Source organism: Carassius carassius, chromosome 17 (genome assembly GCF_963082965.1).
Source record: "Carassius carassius chromosome 17, fCarCar2.1, whole genome shotgun sequence".
Lineage (NCBI taxonomy): Eukaryota > Metazoa > Chordata > Actinopteri > Cypriniformes > Cyprinidae > Carassius > Carassius carassius.
This window is the reverse complement of record NC_081771.1, coordinates 8,112,695-8,127,675: the sequence shown is the minus strand read 5'-3', so window position 1 is coordinate 8,127,675 and position 14,981 is coordinate 8,112,695. Positions and strand designations below refer to the sequence as shown.

Below are 14,981 nucleotides of genomic sequence, written 5' to 3'. Positions count from 1 at the left end.
ACACCTTCGGTGTGACGAATGTCTGAAGCCCTATACCATCCCGCCAATCCTATTGGCCAAATAGCGCGTGGCACCGCCCAGCATGCGTAGGCATATATATACCTGGTGCCGCGCGCCATTTACCTCAGATTTCATTCCTTCAGTACGAAGCGAATCTTCTGTGCCCTATTGTCTCGCGTTCTCAGCGATCGTCACGAGCAGTATACTCCTCTCCGCGGACGCGATGAGTTTCAAGAAGTGCAAGGACCCGTGTACCAGGTACATCGTTCAGGGGGACACTCATGACAGGTGCGTAGTCTGCCTAGGCTTACACCACGCACAGGAGGCGCTTAGCGGCCTTTCTTCATGCCCCCATTGCGATGGCCTGCGACTCAGGGTCCTTCGCTCGAGGGTAGATGTGTTCTCCGATGTCGCCGTGTCTAACCCCCGCCACACCACTTCTGCGACTGCCGAGGCACCGCACGAGGTGATAGCTTGGGGTGACACGTGTGACATGGAGCTCGAGGACAGTTCAGCGATGGAAAATTACTCTCCACATCGCTCGCTCTCCCCTACCCTAATACACAGGAAAACTTTTGAACCTGTCGTCTTTTCCTGTGAGGATTTACGGCCCACACCGGGGGCATGTAGTGCCATCTCCTTCGGTTGTGACCGCCATGATGACGACGTTCTTTCCACTGCGGCCTCGGGGTCCGAGGACTTCGCGGCCGACACGAGCCCTCTCCCTCCTAGTGGACAGGAGAGGCGTGTTTCCCCCTCCTACAGTGAGCTGTTGGATGTGGTTTCCCGTGCAGTGGGTACATTGGGGCTGGAATGGGAGGTTGAGAAGGCCGAGGCCCAACCTTCTTCGAAGCTGGACGACCGTTTTCTAACTATTCGGACACCTGCGCAGCCCCGGAGGCCTTTACCCTTTTTCCCGGACCTCCACCAGGAGGTTTCGAGGTCCTGGAAACAGCCGTTTGCGGCGCGCATCACGAACGCTGCGGCCGCGGATTTCGCCACCATTTCGGGCATGGCGAGTCACGGCTATACAGCGATACCGCCGATGGAGGAGACTCTCGCCGAACATCTTGCGCCTAATTCGGCTGCGGCGTGGAAGTCCCGCCCCCTCCTCCCCTCGAAGGCGTGTCGAGTCACGTCTAGTTTAGTGGGAAAATCCTATATGGCCGCTGGTCAAGCGGCTGCTTCGCTTCATTCCATGGCGGTCCTTCAGGCCTACCAAGCGGAGCTGTTAAAAGGATTGGACGAGGGGGACGGCATTACACCTGAGGCGGTCAAGGAACTACGGCGAGCAACTGATTTGGCGCTTCGTGCTACCAAACATACTGCTCGAGCAGTGGGCCGTTCCATGGCTGGATTAATTACGGTTGAGCGCCACCTCTGGCTTAATCTCACCGATATAAAGGAAAAGGATAAATCTTTCCTCATGGATGCCCCTGTGTCTAAGGACGGTTTATTTGGAGAGGCGGTCACTTCAGTGGTGGAGAAGTTCACAGCAGCGAAACAACAATCAGCCGCTTTCCGCCAGCTGATTCCCCGCAGACCCAGAGAGGTTGAACGCCGTCAGGCGCCCGCGCGTTCTCGCTCAACCTCCTCTCACCGCCAGCGAGTGCCCTCTCGGGAAGAGCCTTCACCTATGGCGCCCCCTCGCAAGGACTGGGGCCCTAGGGTTGTTCCACCGGCTCAACAACGCCAGCGAAAAAGGTTGAACCTGAGTTCGACGGCCAAGGCCTCTCGTTCTCGGGCACATAACAGCAGCTCCTGATTTTTTCGCTGCCTGCCAGGGACTGTGCCCTCCGCTAGAGAGCGCTGTTGGACCGCTTTCGCGCATCCAGCACTCTCATTGCAGTCCCCACGCTCAAACCCTGACTGTTTCGCCGCAAACAGCGCCTCGAACAGCATTGGAGCGAACTGTAACACCAATCGCTTCCTCAGACACTATGCACGATCCAGTTTTCAGATCTCGAGGAGCGCTTCAAAGGGTCTTCATCGAACGGCCCGTCATGACGGCTCGCTCAGCCGCCGCTGTTTCGCTAGCGGCAGAGCCCGATGCTCAATCTGTTGGCCTAATTCCTGCCGTGGACACGTTTCAGGATTACGTACAACGAGATACAACGCCTGCTCTGCATATACTTCCCCTGTGCACGAACACCGTGAGTCTTTCGTGCCCGGACATTTCTATGTGTGCAACAGCGTTGCAGGAAACGAACATGTTGAAACCGCTAATATTGTTTCGGGCCGCGTGGGAACGCTTGCCCGGCATTTCTCAATGGGTGTTACGCACAATTTGTCACGGATACACCATTCAGTTTCGGAAAGGCCCGCCCCCTTTCCGCGGAATTCTCTCCACGGTGATGAAACCGATGGACATGGCGGTGCTGAGACAGGAAATGTTAGCTCTACTGAGCAAAGGGGCTACAGAAGAAGTACACCCCTCTCAGATGGAGTCAGGGTTTTACAGCCGTTATTTTGTGGTACCAAAAAAGGACGGCGGATTACGACCCATTCTGGATTTACGCCGTCTAAATCTTGCACTCAGGTCGAGCAAATTCAAGATGTTGACGGTAAAATCTATTTTGTCTCAGATTCACCCAAACGACTGGTTTGTCACGATCGATCTGAAGGATGCTTATTTTCATATTCAGATCATCGAGAGACACCGGAAGTTCCTCAGATTCGCTTTGGAGGGCAAAGCGTATCAGTACCGCGTTCTTCCCTTTGGCTTAGCGCTAGCTCCCCGTACATTCTCAAAATGCATGGACGCAGCTCTGGCCCCGTTGCGGCTCCGGGGCGTCCGTGTGTTAAACTATCTGGACGACTGGCTGGTGTTAGCGCAATCTCAGACTCAAGCACACTCTCATCGGGATATTGTGCTAAATCATTTACACAGCCTGGGTTTACGCACAAACTTCCAGAAAAGTGTATTAATCCCCTCTCAACGGATTACCTTTCTGGGAGTAGATTTGGACTCTCGCGCGATGACAGCAAAGCTTTCTGTCCCGCGCGCTCAGTCGATTACGTCATGCGTTCAGCACTTCAGGGCGGGTCACACAGTGACAGTGAGACTGTGCCTCAGACTACTAGGTCTAATGGCGGCGGCGCTTCCCGTGATTCATCTGGGTTTGCTTTACATGCGCCCGTTTCAGTGGTGGACGAAACGACAGAATATTTCACCCCGTTGTTCTCCGCATCGAACGATCTCGGTGACGCGGAGGTGTGTGATGTCGTTAAAACAATGGACATCAGCCGAATTTCTCCTCACCGGGGTTCGGCTGGGAATTTGTGCTTCCCGAGAGACTGTCACGACAGACGCGTCTTTGACCGGGTGGGGAGCTGTTTGTCAGGGGCGCCCAGCCCACGGAGTGTGGACAGCGGCACAACGCAGCTGGCACATAAACAAATTGGAATTACTGGCGGTTTTTCTGGCTCTCCAGTATTTTTCGAGTCTACTGACCGGCCGTCATGTGCTTCTCAGAACGGACAACACTGCGGTCGTGGCTTATCTGAACCATCAGGGAGGATTACGTTCTCGCCCTCTGTGCAGACTGGCGAGGCGGATTCTTCTTTGGTCTCACGACAAATTTCTGTCGATCCGGGCTGTTCACATCCCCGGACGACTGAACTTCGGAGCGGATTTATTATCCAGGCAGACTCTGGAACAAGGGGAATGGAGATTACACCCCCAAACGGTGAATCACCTATGGCATATTTTCGGGGAAGCGGAAGTGGATTTATTCGCGTCGAGCACGACTACGCATTGCCCGCTATGGTTCTCCCTAAGCCCTCCATCACCCCTGGGTCTGGATGCGCTAGCTCACAGCTGGCCCAGGACCAGCTTGTATGCGTTTCCTCCGATTCGGCTGGTCCCAGCGGTATTATGCAGAATACGGCGGGACAGAGTGGGACAGCTGTTGCTGGTGGCTCCGCGATGGCACACACAGCCGTGGTTTGCGGATCTCATCAATCTGTTAGCGGGCTCTCCGGTGGAGATTCCCTCTCAGACGGGATTTATTATCGCAAGCACAGGGACGGATCTGGCATCCCAGGCCAGATCTGTGGAACCTGTGGGCGTGGCCTCTGAGCGGAGTGAGTTGATATGTCCCGGTCTTTCTGCTGAAACTACCGAGACTATACTGAACTCTAGAGCAGTTTCTACGAGACGCTTATATGCTTTCAAGTGGAAACTGTTTATGACATGGTGTGAAACTCATGATGTGGATCCAGTTTACTGCCCTGTGGCTTCAGTACTGGAGTTTCTTCAAGACCGTTTTTCGGAGGGATTGACACCAGCCACCCTGAAGGTTTATGTGGCAGCTATCTCAGCTCACCATGAGCATATAGGTGGTGTTCAGTGGGTCGTCATCCACTGGTTTCTCGCTTTATACAGGGTGCGCGACGGTTGAGGCCTTTCCGCCCTGTGCGAGTTCCTTCATGGGATTTATCCATTGTGTTACTGGGTTTGTCAGGGCATCCGTTTGAGCCCCTGGAAACTGTATCGGATAAGCTCCTGTCTCTGAAGACACTTCTTCTCATGGCTTTATCCTCCCTTAAAAGAGTTGGGGATTTACAGGCTCTCTCTGTCTCACCCTCGTGCATGGAGTTTGCACCAGGCTCTGTGAAAGTGTTGTTGCGACCTAGGCCTAATTATGTTCCTAAGGTCGCGTCTAATCCTTTTCACTTTCAGCAGGTGGTCCTGGAGGCTTTTTCTCCTGCTGCGACAGAGTCTGGAGATCTAAGTCTTTGCCCTGTGAGGGCGTTGAAGACTTATGTGGATCGCACTGCCCCATGGCGTGAGTCTGACCAGCTGTTTGTCTGTTTTGGACATAAGAATAAGGGCCATGCAGTTACGAAACAGCGCATGTCCCATTGGCTGGTGGAGGCTATTTCCTTGGCCTATGAGGCGCGCGGGCTCGCTTCGCCCTTAGGAGTAAAAGGTCATTCCACGAGAGCAGTGGCTTCTTCTCAAGCCTTTCTCAGTGGATCTTCTATGGATGATATCTGTGCTGCGGCAGGCTGGTCCTCACCGAGCACTTTTATCAGGTCTTACAGTCTGGATGTGAGGATGGCTCCTGGCTCCCGGGTTCTCTCCGCTTGAGCAGATGCTTCCTTGGATCCAAGCTATCAGGTACGTCAGGCGTGATGGTATAGCGTTCCCATACGTGGTGACGTCACCGCAGCATCGAAGTGACCTATGAAAGGGAACATCTCGGTTACGTATGTAACCTTGGTTCCCTGAATAGGGAACGAGATGCTGCGGTTCTGGCCGTGCCGTACCTTGATAGCTTTCTTCTCTTCTCATCATGAAATCTGAGGTAAATGGCGCGCAGCACCAGGTATATATATGCCTACGCATGCTGGGCGGTGCCACGCGCTATTTGGCCAATAGGATTGGCGGGATGGTATAGGGCTTCAGACATTCGTCACACCGAAGGTGTTCCCATACGTGGTGACGTCACCGCAGCATCTCGTTCCCTATTCAGGGAACCAAGGTTACATACGTAACCGAGATGTTCTTCTGTGTCAGCCGCAACGCAAGGACATATTTTCTATGTGTATTTAAAGTCCGTGTGAACCGGAAGTTGCAAACGACTTTTCTCCAGTGTTGTGACATATTTCCGAGAGAAACGGAATACTACATGAGGAAAAATAGTGGGCGTGGCTTTATTTTCCAAGTAGCACCTGATTGGATCTAGAAAAGTAGTTAATATCTCACAAACCCCATTTCGTGTTTTGTCCAATTTTTGAAGCATTCGCACGTGAAGTGCTTCGAGCACATCCGTGACCTCTTTGTTATCCCTCCTTCCTCGAAATGTAAAAATTCAAGCCATCTGGACCGTAATGAGGGAATTTTAGGGAATGGGAAAAGTGTTTTGTGAGTGCCACAACCAAAAATGCACCTCCTCACCATCTCTCCTTTCACGCGCTGTCAATGCTCGCAAAAACACAGGCAGCCTGTCTACTGTCAGTTGGAGGGGCGTGGTTACGGATGCTAAAACACCCAAAGCGTCAAACCTACGTCATCAGGGAAAGTCCTCCAATGCAGAGGGGAGGGCCATTTTCTGATTTTGATTAAAGATCAAGAAGCCAAAAAATTTTTTTGTGTGGATTGACTTGCATAGATGAATTGTTTACATTTACATTTATTCATTTAGCAGACGCTTTTATCCAAAGCGACTTACAGATGAGGACAGTGGAAGCAATCAAAAACAACAAAAAGAGCAATGATATATAAGTGCTATAACAAGTCTCAGTTAGGTTAACACAGTACACGTAGCATGGGATTTTAAATAATATAATAAATAAAAAGAAAACCGATAGAATGAAAAAAGAATAGAGCAAGCTAGTGTTAGAGATCTTTACACATACACACACACATACAATTGCATAATAAAAGAAAATAGAATACAAAAAGATTAGAAAGGTAGTTAATTTTTTTTTTAAGAATGGAATTAGAATAGTGAGTTTTAAAGTTAGAGGGTCAAATAAAGATGGAAGAAATGTGTTTTAAGCCGATTCTTGAAGATGGCTAAGGACTCAGCTGCCCGGTTCACCATTGTTCACCACAAAACGATCAGTTTAGGCAAACAAAGTAAATATGGTCAATTTTAATTTCAGATGGACTTTATCCGTGTGGCACGGCTGACACAGTAAACTGTAGCTCCATTGTAATTTACTTGACAGTTAATGGGACATTAACAAGCTTTCTGGTTTTCATCCAAAATATCTGGTGGAGTGGAGTATCTCTAACTACAACTTATTGATCACAGAAAATAACTTTGTTTTCTGTGATAATTGGTTGTAAGCCAGAGATGCTACAGTACATGTATTAGTTTAAATTGTGGTCAACCCAGAACATTTACTTCATGTCAATAATATCAAGACCTGACTGTACTATTAACTGATGCGAAAAACAGCTCCAACAAGCAAGACTGTCAAACTGTTTTGCAAAGTCATGGTTTTAATTTTGATTTGATACAATGCACAGTGTAGACATTTACCTTTACGTCTCTTTGGACTAAAGGTTAAATCACAATCTGATAAACTTTAATTAGATAATACTTGTATCTGATAAAAACAAATCTTAATAAATATTTCCCCTATTTATGAGAGTATCCTCTCTGTATGTGCCCCAAAGAAATTATAATATGTAATACCAAAGAAATGAATTCTTCTGTTATCATACTGATCATTCTCAGAATCCCTTATTTCTAACTTTAGTTCGGAAAATATTTGCACCAACAATTAAGCACTAAAAGAGTTAATGACATTACTAGCACAGCACATCCGTATCACCTCTGCATTATCAGAGACTGCATTGTGGCATACTACTGATCCTGAGGACTGAAGAAAAATTAAATTAGTTAAAAGGCACATGTTTTTTGTTAAATGTAATATTTGGTCCAATAAATACCACAATTTTGAATTATTTCCCTATTAATATGCATATTTGTTTACAGACAAAATAGAGGAGTTGAGGCTAATTATACTAGATTTCCAGACATAATTGAGAGAATCTACAGCACATCCTCGTCCTGCTTTGTAAAATGTACCAAATTATGAGGTTTGTTCTGTCAAAATAACATGCGAGTGGAGATTTCAAACCATACCAAACATGTATGATACATAACAAAACCTTTCCAATTTCATCACAATACACTGACAGCAGAAAAACAATGGGTACAATGGGAAACGATAAATCATGCAAAAAAAAACAAAACAAAAGGACACAGTGTTCTACGCTTTGCAAACCCAGGCACAAAATATGAAACAAAAAATGAATGCGTCATTCTGGAAAATGAAAAAAACTTCAGAATGCAGTTTGATTTGTATCAAATGAAGCCCTTCTGTTGTGTGTGTTCCTGTAAGGTGTATAAAACAACTGTAATATAAAGCTTATTTGAGAGCTTGTTCCTTGAGTAGAAAATCTGAAACATGCATAACATCTCAACCCACTGAAGCCCTTTATAATATCAAGTTTCAATAAACATGGCACTGAAGAAAACATGTAACTGTGTGTGTAAACATACTCGATTGCACAATATAGAAATTGATCCGCCCAAAGAATCAAAAGCAGTTTTGCGATGCATTTTAGGATTTTGAAGAGCCAAACTGCCCTGACTGTTTTTTTATGCTGTGGACCTTTGCTGGCTGGATCTGAATACACAGCCAAACCCAAACACCTGGTCCAAATTAAGACAATAGATAAAAATAGAAGACAACTTTTATGTCCAAAAACACAACTTATACTGGTTGATTTGTTGACCACTTCATGTGCAAAAAAAAAAAGAGACTGAAAAGTTCTCTGATATTGTTACTGAACCCCTCCAGGGGGCTTGTATGTGTCGAGATGTCCAGGGACAGTACTGGTGTCAGGACAGTCCCACCATGTGGTCTATTTGCCTCATGTATATGCTCTTTAGAGGAAGGCCATAACGTCGCTCATCAGGAATCCTTTCACACTATTAGACAAATGAAAATATGTCATTCTTATTTCTATGACCACTTTCAAGATCCATTGTCATGTCCCTGACAAAACACTACTTTAAACACTGCAAGTACATTTCATGTTTAAATTATCAAAAAAAGAACATTAAACAAAAACGAGTTTTAAAAAAAACGTTTAAAAAAAGTGCCCCAAGAAGCTAAAAGAATTGATATGGGGGGGGGGGGGGGGGGGAGGGGTTCAATGTCTGATAATTATTTTCTGTGTAATTTTTTTTATTTAATAAAAAAAAAAAATGAGACAGTAGAATGAGAAATCAGCATTTAAGCAAATATCCTTAAAGGGCATCTTTTGAAGCAGCATACAATTTACCAGAAAGGCTGAAAAAAAAAAAAAACCTTACCCTTACCATTTACCTAAACATTTCATTTTAATACAAGAGAGTAAAACTGGTTTCATTTATTAATATCCCCACTGCTAATCATATTCATAAATTGAAGGGAAAATATTGTTAAATAAATATCTTACGTTGCTTATGTTGGCTGGGGGCTCATTATTAGGCGCTTCACATGGAAATTGGTCTTCCCAACTTTTCTCCCTGAAGCGCTGATCTATCGGCACTACATGGCCTTCTGTAGTGAAGATGTACTTACTCTCAGACTTGTGCAGTGGGTTATCTTCATCAAAGAGCTGTAAAGGAATGTTAAATATCATTTAGTGATGGACATGTCAGCTGCATAAAACTTGTGTATGGCTAATAAACCTGGCTGACTATGTTTGTAGTTACTCAAATAAAAGTATGGCTAAAAAAGACTAGATGCAAGAAGTAAGAACAGGAAAATATAAAGGGAGAATATTAGACAACGAACCAGGTAAAGGTATTTGCAGGTTTCGCTGAGGAAGAAACTTTCCATGCGATCTTCTTTGGACTTATCCACCACGTGATGGAGAGTGGCGTAACCACACCTGAGAAGGACAAAACCAAAACATCTGTTCTAAGAACATGTAAGCATCCCAATAAAATCACTTTCTGCCCTTTTAAACCATATACCTGACTTTGGTATTTTTTTCAAGGCTTTCAAGAATGTCCATCCCAACATGAAGATAAAAAGGATTCTTGGTTGCCTGCAGAGATTTAAATTTATTATTAATTATACTGTAATGCTGTGAAGTCTGAAAATCTGGTTATAATGGGACCAGGTTGTACCTGATAGAGTAGGTATGTGGATTCTACTAGTTCTGGTCTTAAAGGGTAGAAGAGAACATCTGGGGCCTGAAGCTGCCAGTTGTATCTTTCCGGAAGAGCACCAAAACGTTTCCAGATTGCATAGTAGAAGGCATGAAGGCAAATGGCATTTTCAACATCTCCATTCAAAACCTGAGAAAAATGGAGATGTGTCCCTGGTAATAACTCAAATGAACTCAATGAAAAAAGGCTGTCAGTGGGTCTATTTTTAGTTCAACAATTCAAAGTCCAGTTGAAGCCACTAGAAGGTAAACCTGCAACCATTAACCGAAAAAGCGTACCAGTCTGTCAGTATGTGTGGAAAGGAGACCTTTTTTTTTTTATGGATGTCAATGGAGGAGAGGCTTCACTATGCTGAATAAACAGCATTTTAGAGGAAAGGGCTTGTAATTTAATGAATCGACAGCCTATTTGCTAATCTTCAACATGTTTTACACTAAGCAATAAAGAGTTTACACTGGGAAACAATGCTGTTTTAGAAGACTGTTTATATAAGTCACTGACTTTTTGTGACCGGTGTGATTCAGCTAACAACACTATTATTATACTACTGTTCAAATCAAATTTTTCAGGATTCTTTGATGAATGGAAATTGTTGAGGTAATCTTTATGTATTCTTACCCAAAGTTTTTGGATCAATTTAATGGATTCTTGCTATATTAGTTTCTTAAAAGAAAAAAAAGAAAGTACTTACCCCTTTTGAACAGGCTGTATTGTATTATTAGATTATTATATAAAGACAATGGAGAGATTGAGTGAGAGAAGCTAAATTCATACCTGTAGTCCAGGGAAGAATGCTTGCAGAGAGTCAATCCATGTGTTCATGATCTGCCCATTAAACATGTTCACATTCACATAGAGTGGTGGGTCACCATCTCCTTCATTACATGACTCTCTTCTGTAAAATGTAAAAAAATAAAATAAAAACGGTTTAATAATAATTCATGAATGAACACCCTGAGGTGTGAGGTCACAATGTAACGCCTATAAATTCTGCATATCCAAGCAGTTATAGAAAATTAATAACAAACTTAAATGTAAATCCAGACTTGCACTCATAACTACACAATCCAATTACACACTAAAAATTTGAATGCAAACAGTACATTCATTGGCTGCAAACCATGTCACACTTAACCACAGATCCCAAGTGACACACTTTATCTGCAGGTGGTTAGAAAAACACATGCAAATTCTTTTGGAAGCTCAAACTGCAGCCAAAAACAGCTGTGGTCACACATGCACACATTTATAATCACCCTCTTCTCAGGTGGCTCTGAATGCTCTCATAAACTGCTGAGAACATCCTGTAGTCTTCTTTCTCTCCAAACAAAATATAGGACTTGAGGAGGTACTCATAAAACGAGTCCATGCCCGCACCAAGACCGCTCTGCTTCCCTACCCACTGACCAGTCTGAATGTTCACCACATTCCCTGGAAGATGGACAAGAGAATCATTAATGGTCAGACAAAGGCATGTGATCACAAATAAAAGACAATGGATTCAAAACAAAAGAAAAAGAAAAGATCTATACAAGTGAAGTAATTGTTTAAAAGGATAGTTCACCCAAAAATGAAAATTTCTCTCGTGAATGTGTGCCAAAGAATGACCTTTTTTTTTTTTTTTGAATAAAAAGTATTCTGACTTCTGAAAGTGTTCTGAACAAAAGGTATTCTCGTGTCTTCATAAAATTAAAGTTGAACTATTTATGTCACATGGACTATTTTAACAACGTCCTTACTTCTTTTCTGGGCCTTGAATGTGGTAGTTGCGTTGCAGTCTATGGAGGGTAAGAAAACTTATTTAAGATATTATTTAATAAAAAAGATCTGAAGATCAATGGAGGTCTTCATGGTTGGGAAAGACATGAGGGCAAGTAATTAATGACAGCATTTAAAATTTTGGGTGAACTATCCCTTTAAGATATGACTAAAACAAACCAAAAAACAAAACATAAAAAACAACCACTTACCCAACAGCCCAGTTTCATTGCTTCTCAAGTTCCAAAGAGCTTTAACAGCACGCCGGGCGACCCACTCAAATGTAGAGTCACCAATCAGACGGCTCAAAATGCCAAACTCCACAAGCAGAGAGCCCGCCCCTGCAGTACAGGTCTCATTAATGCTGTCAGGAGGGACGCCTCTCTTTAAATTCACCTGCACAAAAACATGGTAGGACACCAATATCAAATGCAGAAAAAACGAGGCATCATCTCTCTAAAATAGTGCCATGTAAGTTGGCCTGACCCTGGGATAGGGGATGCCTGTGCTAGTGTTCTCGAAGGCAGGTAGTAGTCGAACCGCCAGGTCATGCGCAAGGTGCAGCAGCTCATTATCATAGTCTTTCAGCGCTATGTCCCCAAACGGGTGCCGTGAATCAGTCAGCAGAATATGGGCCGAAATCAAACTTCCTAGAATTCTGAAAAGGGAACAAGTTAACAACACAGATCCTGGTTTAAACATGTTTTTATTTATTCTAGAAGTCTAGATTCTAATTATTCAGCATAATGATTGCATTTTGAAGGGTTTGTTCTGTCAGTAATGATGATTTCATTTGTTCACCCTCATGCTATAAACCACTGAACAGACTCAAATAAAGAGATCCATTAAAGAAAATTACTGCACCTAATGTTGGCCTCAAAGACTTGAACAGTGGAGTCCTTGTCAAAAGAGACCGTGTCAATCACAAGCTTAACAGCTCGATGGAACTCTGTCACATTTCCAAGAACCTGCAGGAAGCAAAACGGGAGCAAAACTTTAATCACAGTGCATTAATGTACATGTATGACTATTACGTTTTTATGAGGTGAAACAAAAGTGAAGAATTCACTTGAAGGAAGATTATTTGTAATTAATAGTCCTTGAACAAGATGCATAGTTTGTTCAGGTGAGGCCATATCTTTTGTTGATGCGTAATTAGTTTTATTTATCTAGATAGCTGAAAGTTAATCGTAAGCGCAGATAAATTCAAGGTAGTTTACTAGAACACATTTATCATGAAAACTACTACTCCCTTTCTCCCTTTTCTAGTAGTGAAGGACACAGCATTCGTGAAACATGAACAGAACAAATTTTTAGACTAGTTTCCAAACATGACTGTGTAATGTATGTTGTAGAACAAAATGTGTAAGTTTCTTTAAAATTAAATAAACCACAGACATTTACTCATAAATCATAAATTAGCCGTTTAAAACCCTAAGGAGGAAATCTGTGGCTTGAAAATGGCAATTCTATTCTGGATTCTAGGACTAAGAACTGCATTTTTATTTTATTGCATGATTATTTTTTTATTTTTTATTGTAGAAGATTATACTAAACAGCAGTTCAGCTGGATTTTGTTGTTGCATCTTGTACAAAATAACAAAAAACCAATGCATCCTTTTACTGACAGTAAAAAAAAAGAAATTAGAAATTATTGAATTAAACAATTGACATTATCTAATAATTTGTGGGGATGAAACAGAACCAGTTTCTTATATAAAGTTAAACTTAAGACATCTGTACAATAGGCTGACTTACCAACAGCGTATCAAGAGCATCGATGAGGGTCAAAGAATAGTTGCCAAGGACATCGTTGATGTTGATATTTGATCTAGGAGAAATACACAAGCAAATGTATCTAAGGTTCATTATTCAAATACACTGGGTTATAATAAAGCCAATAAATATGCAGTGCTGGATATAAGAGACATTTCTCCTTTTCCATGCCTCAAAGGTCTCATATTCACTGACATTGGGGCTTATTTGAAAAGTTGCAACTTGTTACTTGTTCTGCTTACATATATGTGACATTGTGACATTTATGAGTCCCCTCTTAGAAAAAAAAAACAGAAAAAAAGATCACTATGAAAAGTTATGTGAATTTAACAACTGAACTTCTACTCTTGTGTTATAAAAAGACTAAGAGAAAACCGCTTGATTAGCCACATTTTTGTGACATAGGAATGTCATTCCCATTCAGTGCACGTCTTTGTCAGAATAATCTGTGCAAAGTAACTAAAGATTGATAGTCAGATAATATTTATTTTCCAAAAATTAACTAAAGCTGACATGCCTCAAAAAATCTAAGAACAAGAATAATGTTGACATTATGCGGCGGGTTTTTTTTTTTTTTTTTCATGAAACTAACGTACAGATGCTCGTTTTGAGGGGTGATATAATATAACTCACGGGTTAAGTACGTCAGGCCCTCGACCTTCACAAGCTATAGGGTTCAGCTCGTCCTCTGGAAAGGCAAACTTCATGTAGTTATCATATCCGAAATAAAACATGGCTCGGGCCATTCCCCTCATCTTGACTTTCAGCGCGTCAGGGAAGGAGCTGTACTTTCTGTCATATTCATCTCTGCCCTCCTGAAAGAAGCTGAGGTAGGATTTCTTTGATGAATTCCCACTAATCTTGGAGCAGGTCTTTGCTTGAGGGTTTCTGTCATCGTACATGTGCTGTAACCAGGCGTTAGTTTTGACGGGGGCTTGGTCGCCATCCTGGAGAAGTTCGATCTTATTCAAGTTGAACGTGAATTTGATGGGGAAGTCAAAGCCCCAGCTGGGTCCCAGTCCAAACACTAGCCATACTGCGCAGTTCAGCAGCACCCTCAAAACGAGAAGACCCACGACTACTAACCTCCATTGCATCTTTGCCTGCTGTCGGCCTTAAAGTCATAATTCACTTCGACATCGCAACTTATCGAAGCGCAAAAGTCGAGTTTTCCTCCTGCTTTCAGTTCTCACACACTTCCTATCAACAAACCAGCCCCTCCCTGATCCTCAACGTTGATTGGTCAACCGCCAGCAACGTCATCACAAAGAGCAAATGGTTAATGTATACGTCACTCACACAAGCGGTAAGCAGCGGAAATGTCGTGGCAGCTCAAGCATCCCTGCATTTCTAAGCCAATGAGAAAATCACATGTGTGCTGTGTGACTATGTACACAATCTTATCAGTTTAGTTACTACTGACTACTGCTACAATTACCTTATAATAATAAGAATACTAAATGTTAATGGAACAACAACTTTGTTTGATAGTTTCAGCAGTATTTATCAATTTGTTATTACAAAAATAATGAAAATACTTATAATAAATGAAAAATCTTATTTTTTCTCATTAATTTTTTTATTCACAATTAATTTTTAATAGAATCAGTATTATTACGTTGACATTGCAATCAAATACTGATATACTATAAAGTACACAGAAACCTTAGTTACAAGTACCACATTAACTGTTATAGTAGCTTCCAATAATTTCACATTTAAATCAAAATCTTAAAAATGTGCGAGGATTAAGGT

The 14,981-nt window shown here is 42.9% G+C and overlaps 1 protein-coding gene across 1 annotated transcript; it reads right to left on the bottom strand.

Annotated features, from left to right (window-relative positions):
- Positions 1–6,796: 6,796 nt before the first annotated feature.
- On the bottom strand, positions 6,797–14,487 carry edem1 (ER degradation enhancer, mannosidase alpha-like 1). The gene is made up of 12 exons (XM_059570662.1): positions 13,860–14,487; positions 13,209–13,281; positions 12,315–12,418; positions 11,937–12,108; positions 11,663–11,846; positions 10,949–11,123; positions 10,467–10,587; positions 9,651–9,821; positions 9,495–9,568; positions 9,313–9,409; positions 8,972–9,133; positions 6,797–8,459 (listed from the first exon to the last, which is right to left on the bottom strand). Exons 1-12 carry the CDS (start codon positions 14,321–14,323, stop codon positions 8,370–8,372), a joined length of 1,887 nt encoding a protein of 628 aa, XP_059426645.1. The 5' UTR covers positions 14,324–14,487; the 3' UTR covers positions 6,797–8,369.
- Positions 14,488–14,981: the final 494 nt, after the last annotated feature.

Bases quoted from the DNA above. Each gene is read 5' to 3' on its own strand.
- edem1 (XM_059570662.1), bottom strand. From the start codon at position 14,323: ATGCAATGGAGGTTAGTAGTCGTGGGTCTTCTCGTTTTGAGGGTGCTG. The intron at 12,419-13,208 runs GTAAGTCAGCCT...TGCTTCCTGCAG, and splicing joins ATGCTCTTGATACGCTGTTG to GTTCTTGGAAATGTGACAGA. The intron at 9,569-9,650 runs GTACAACCTGGT...AAATCTCTGCAG, and splicing joins CCACATACCTACTCTATCAG to GCAACCAAGAATCCTTTTTA.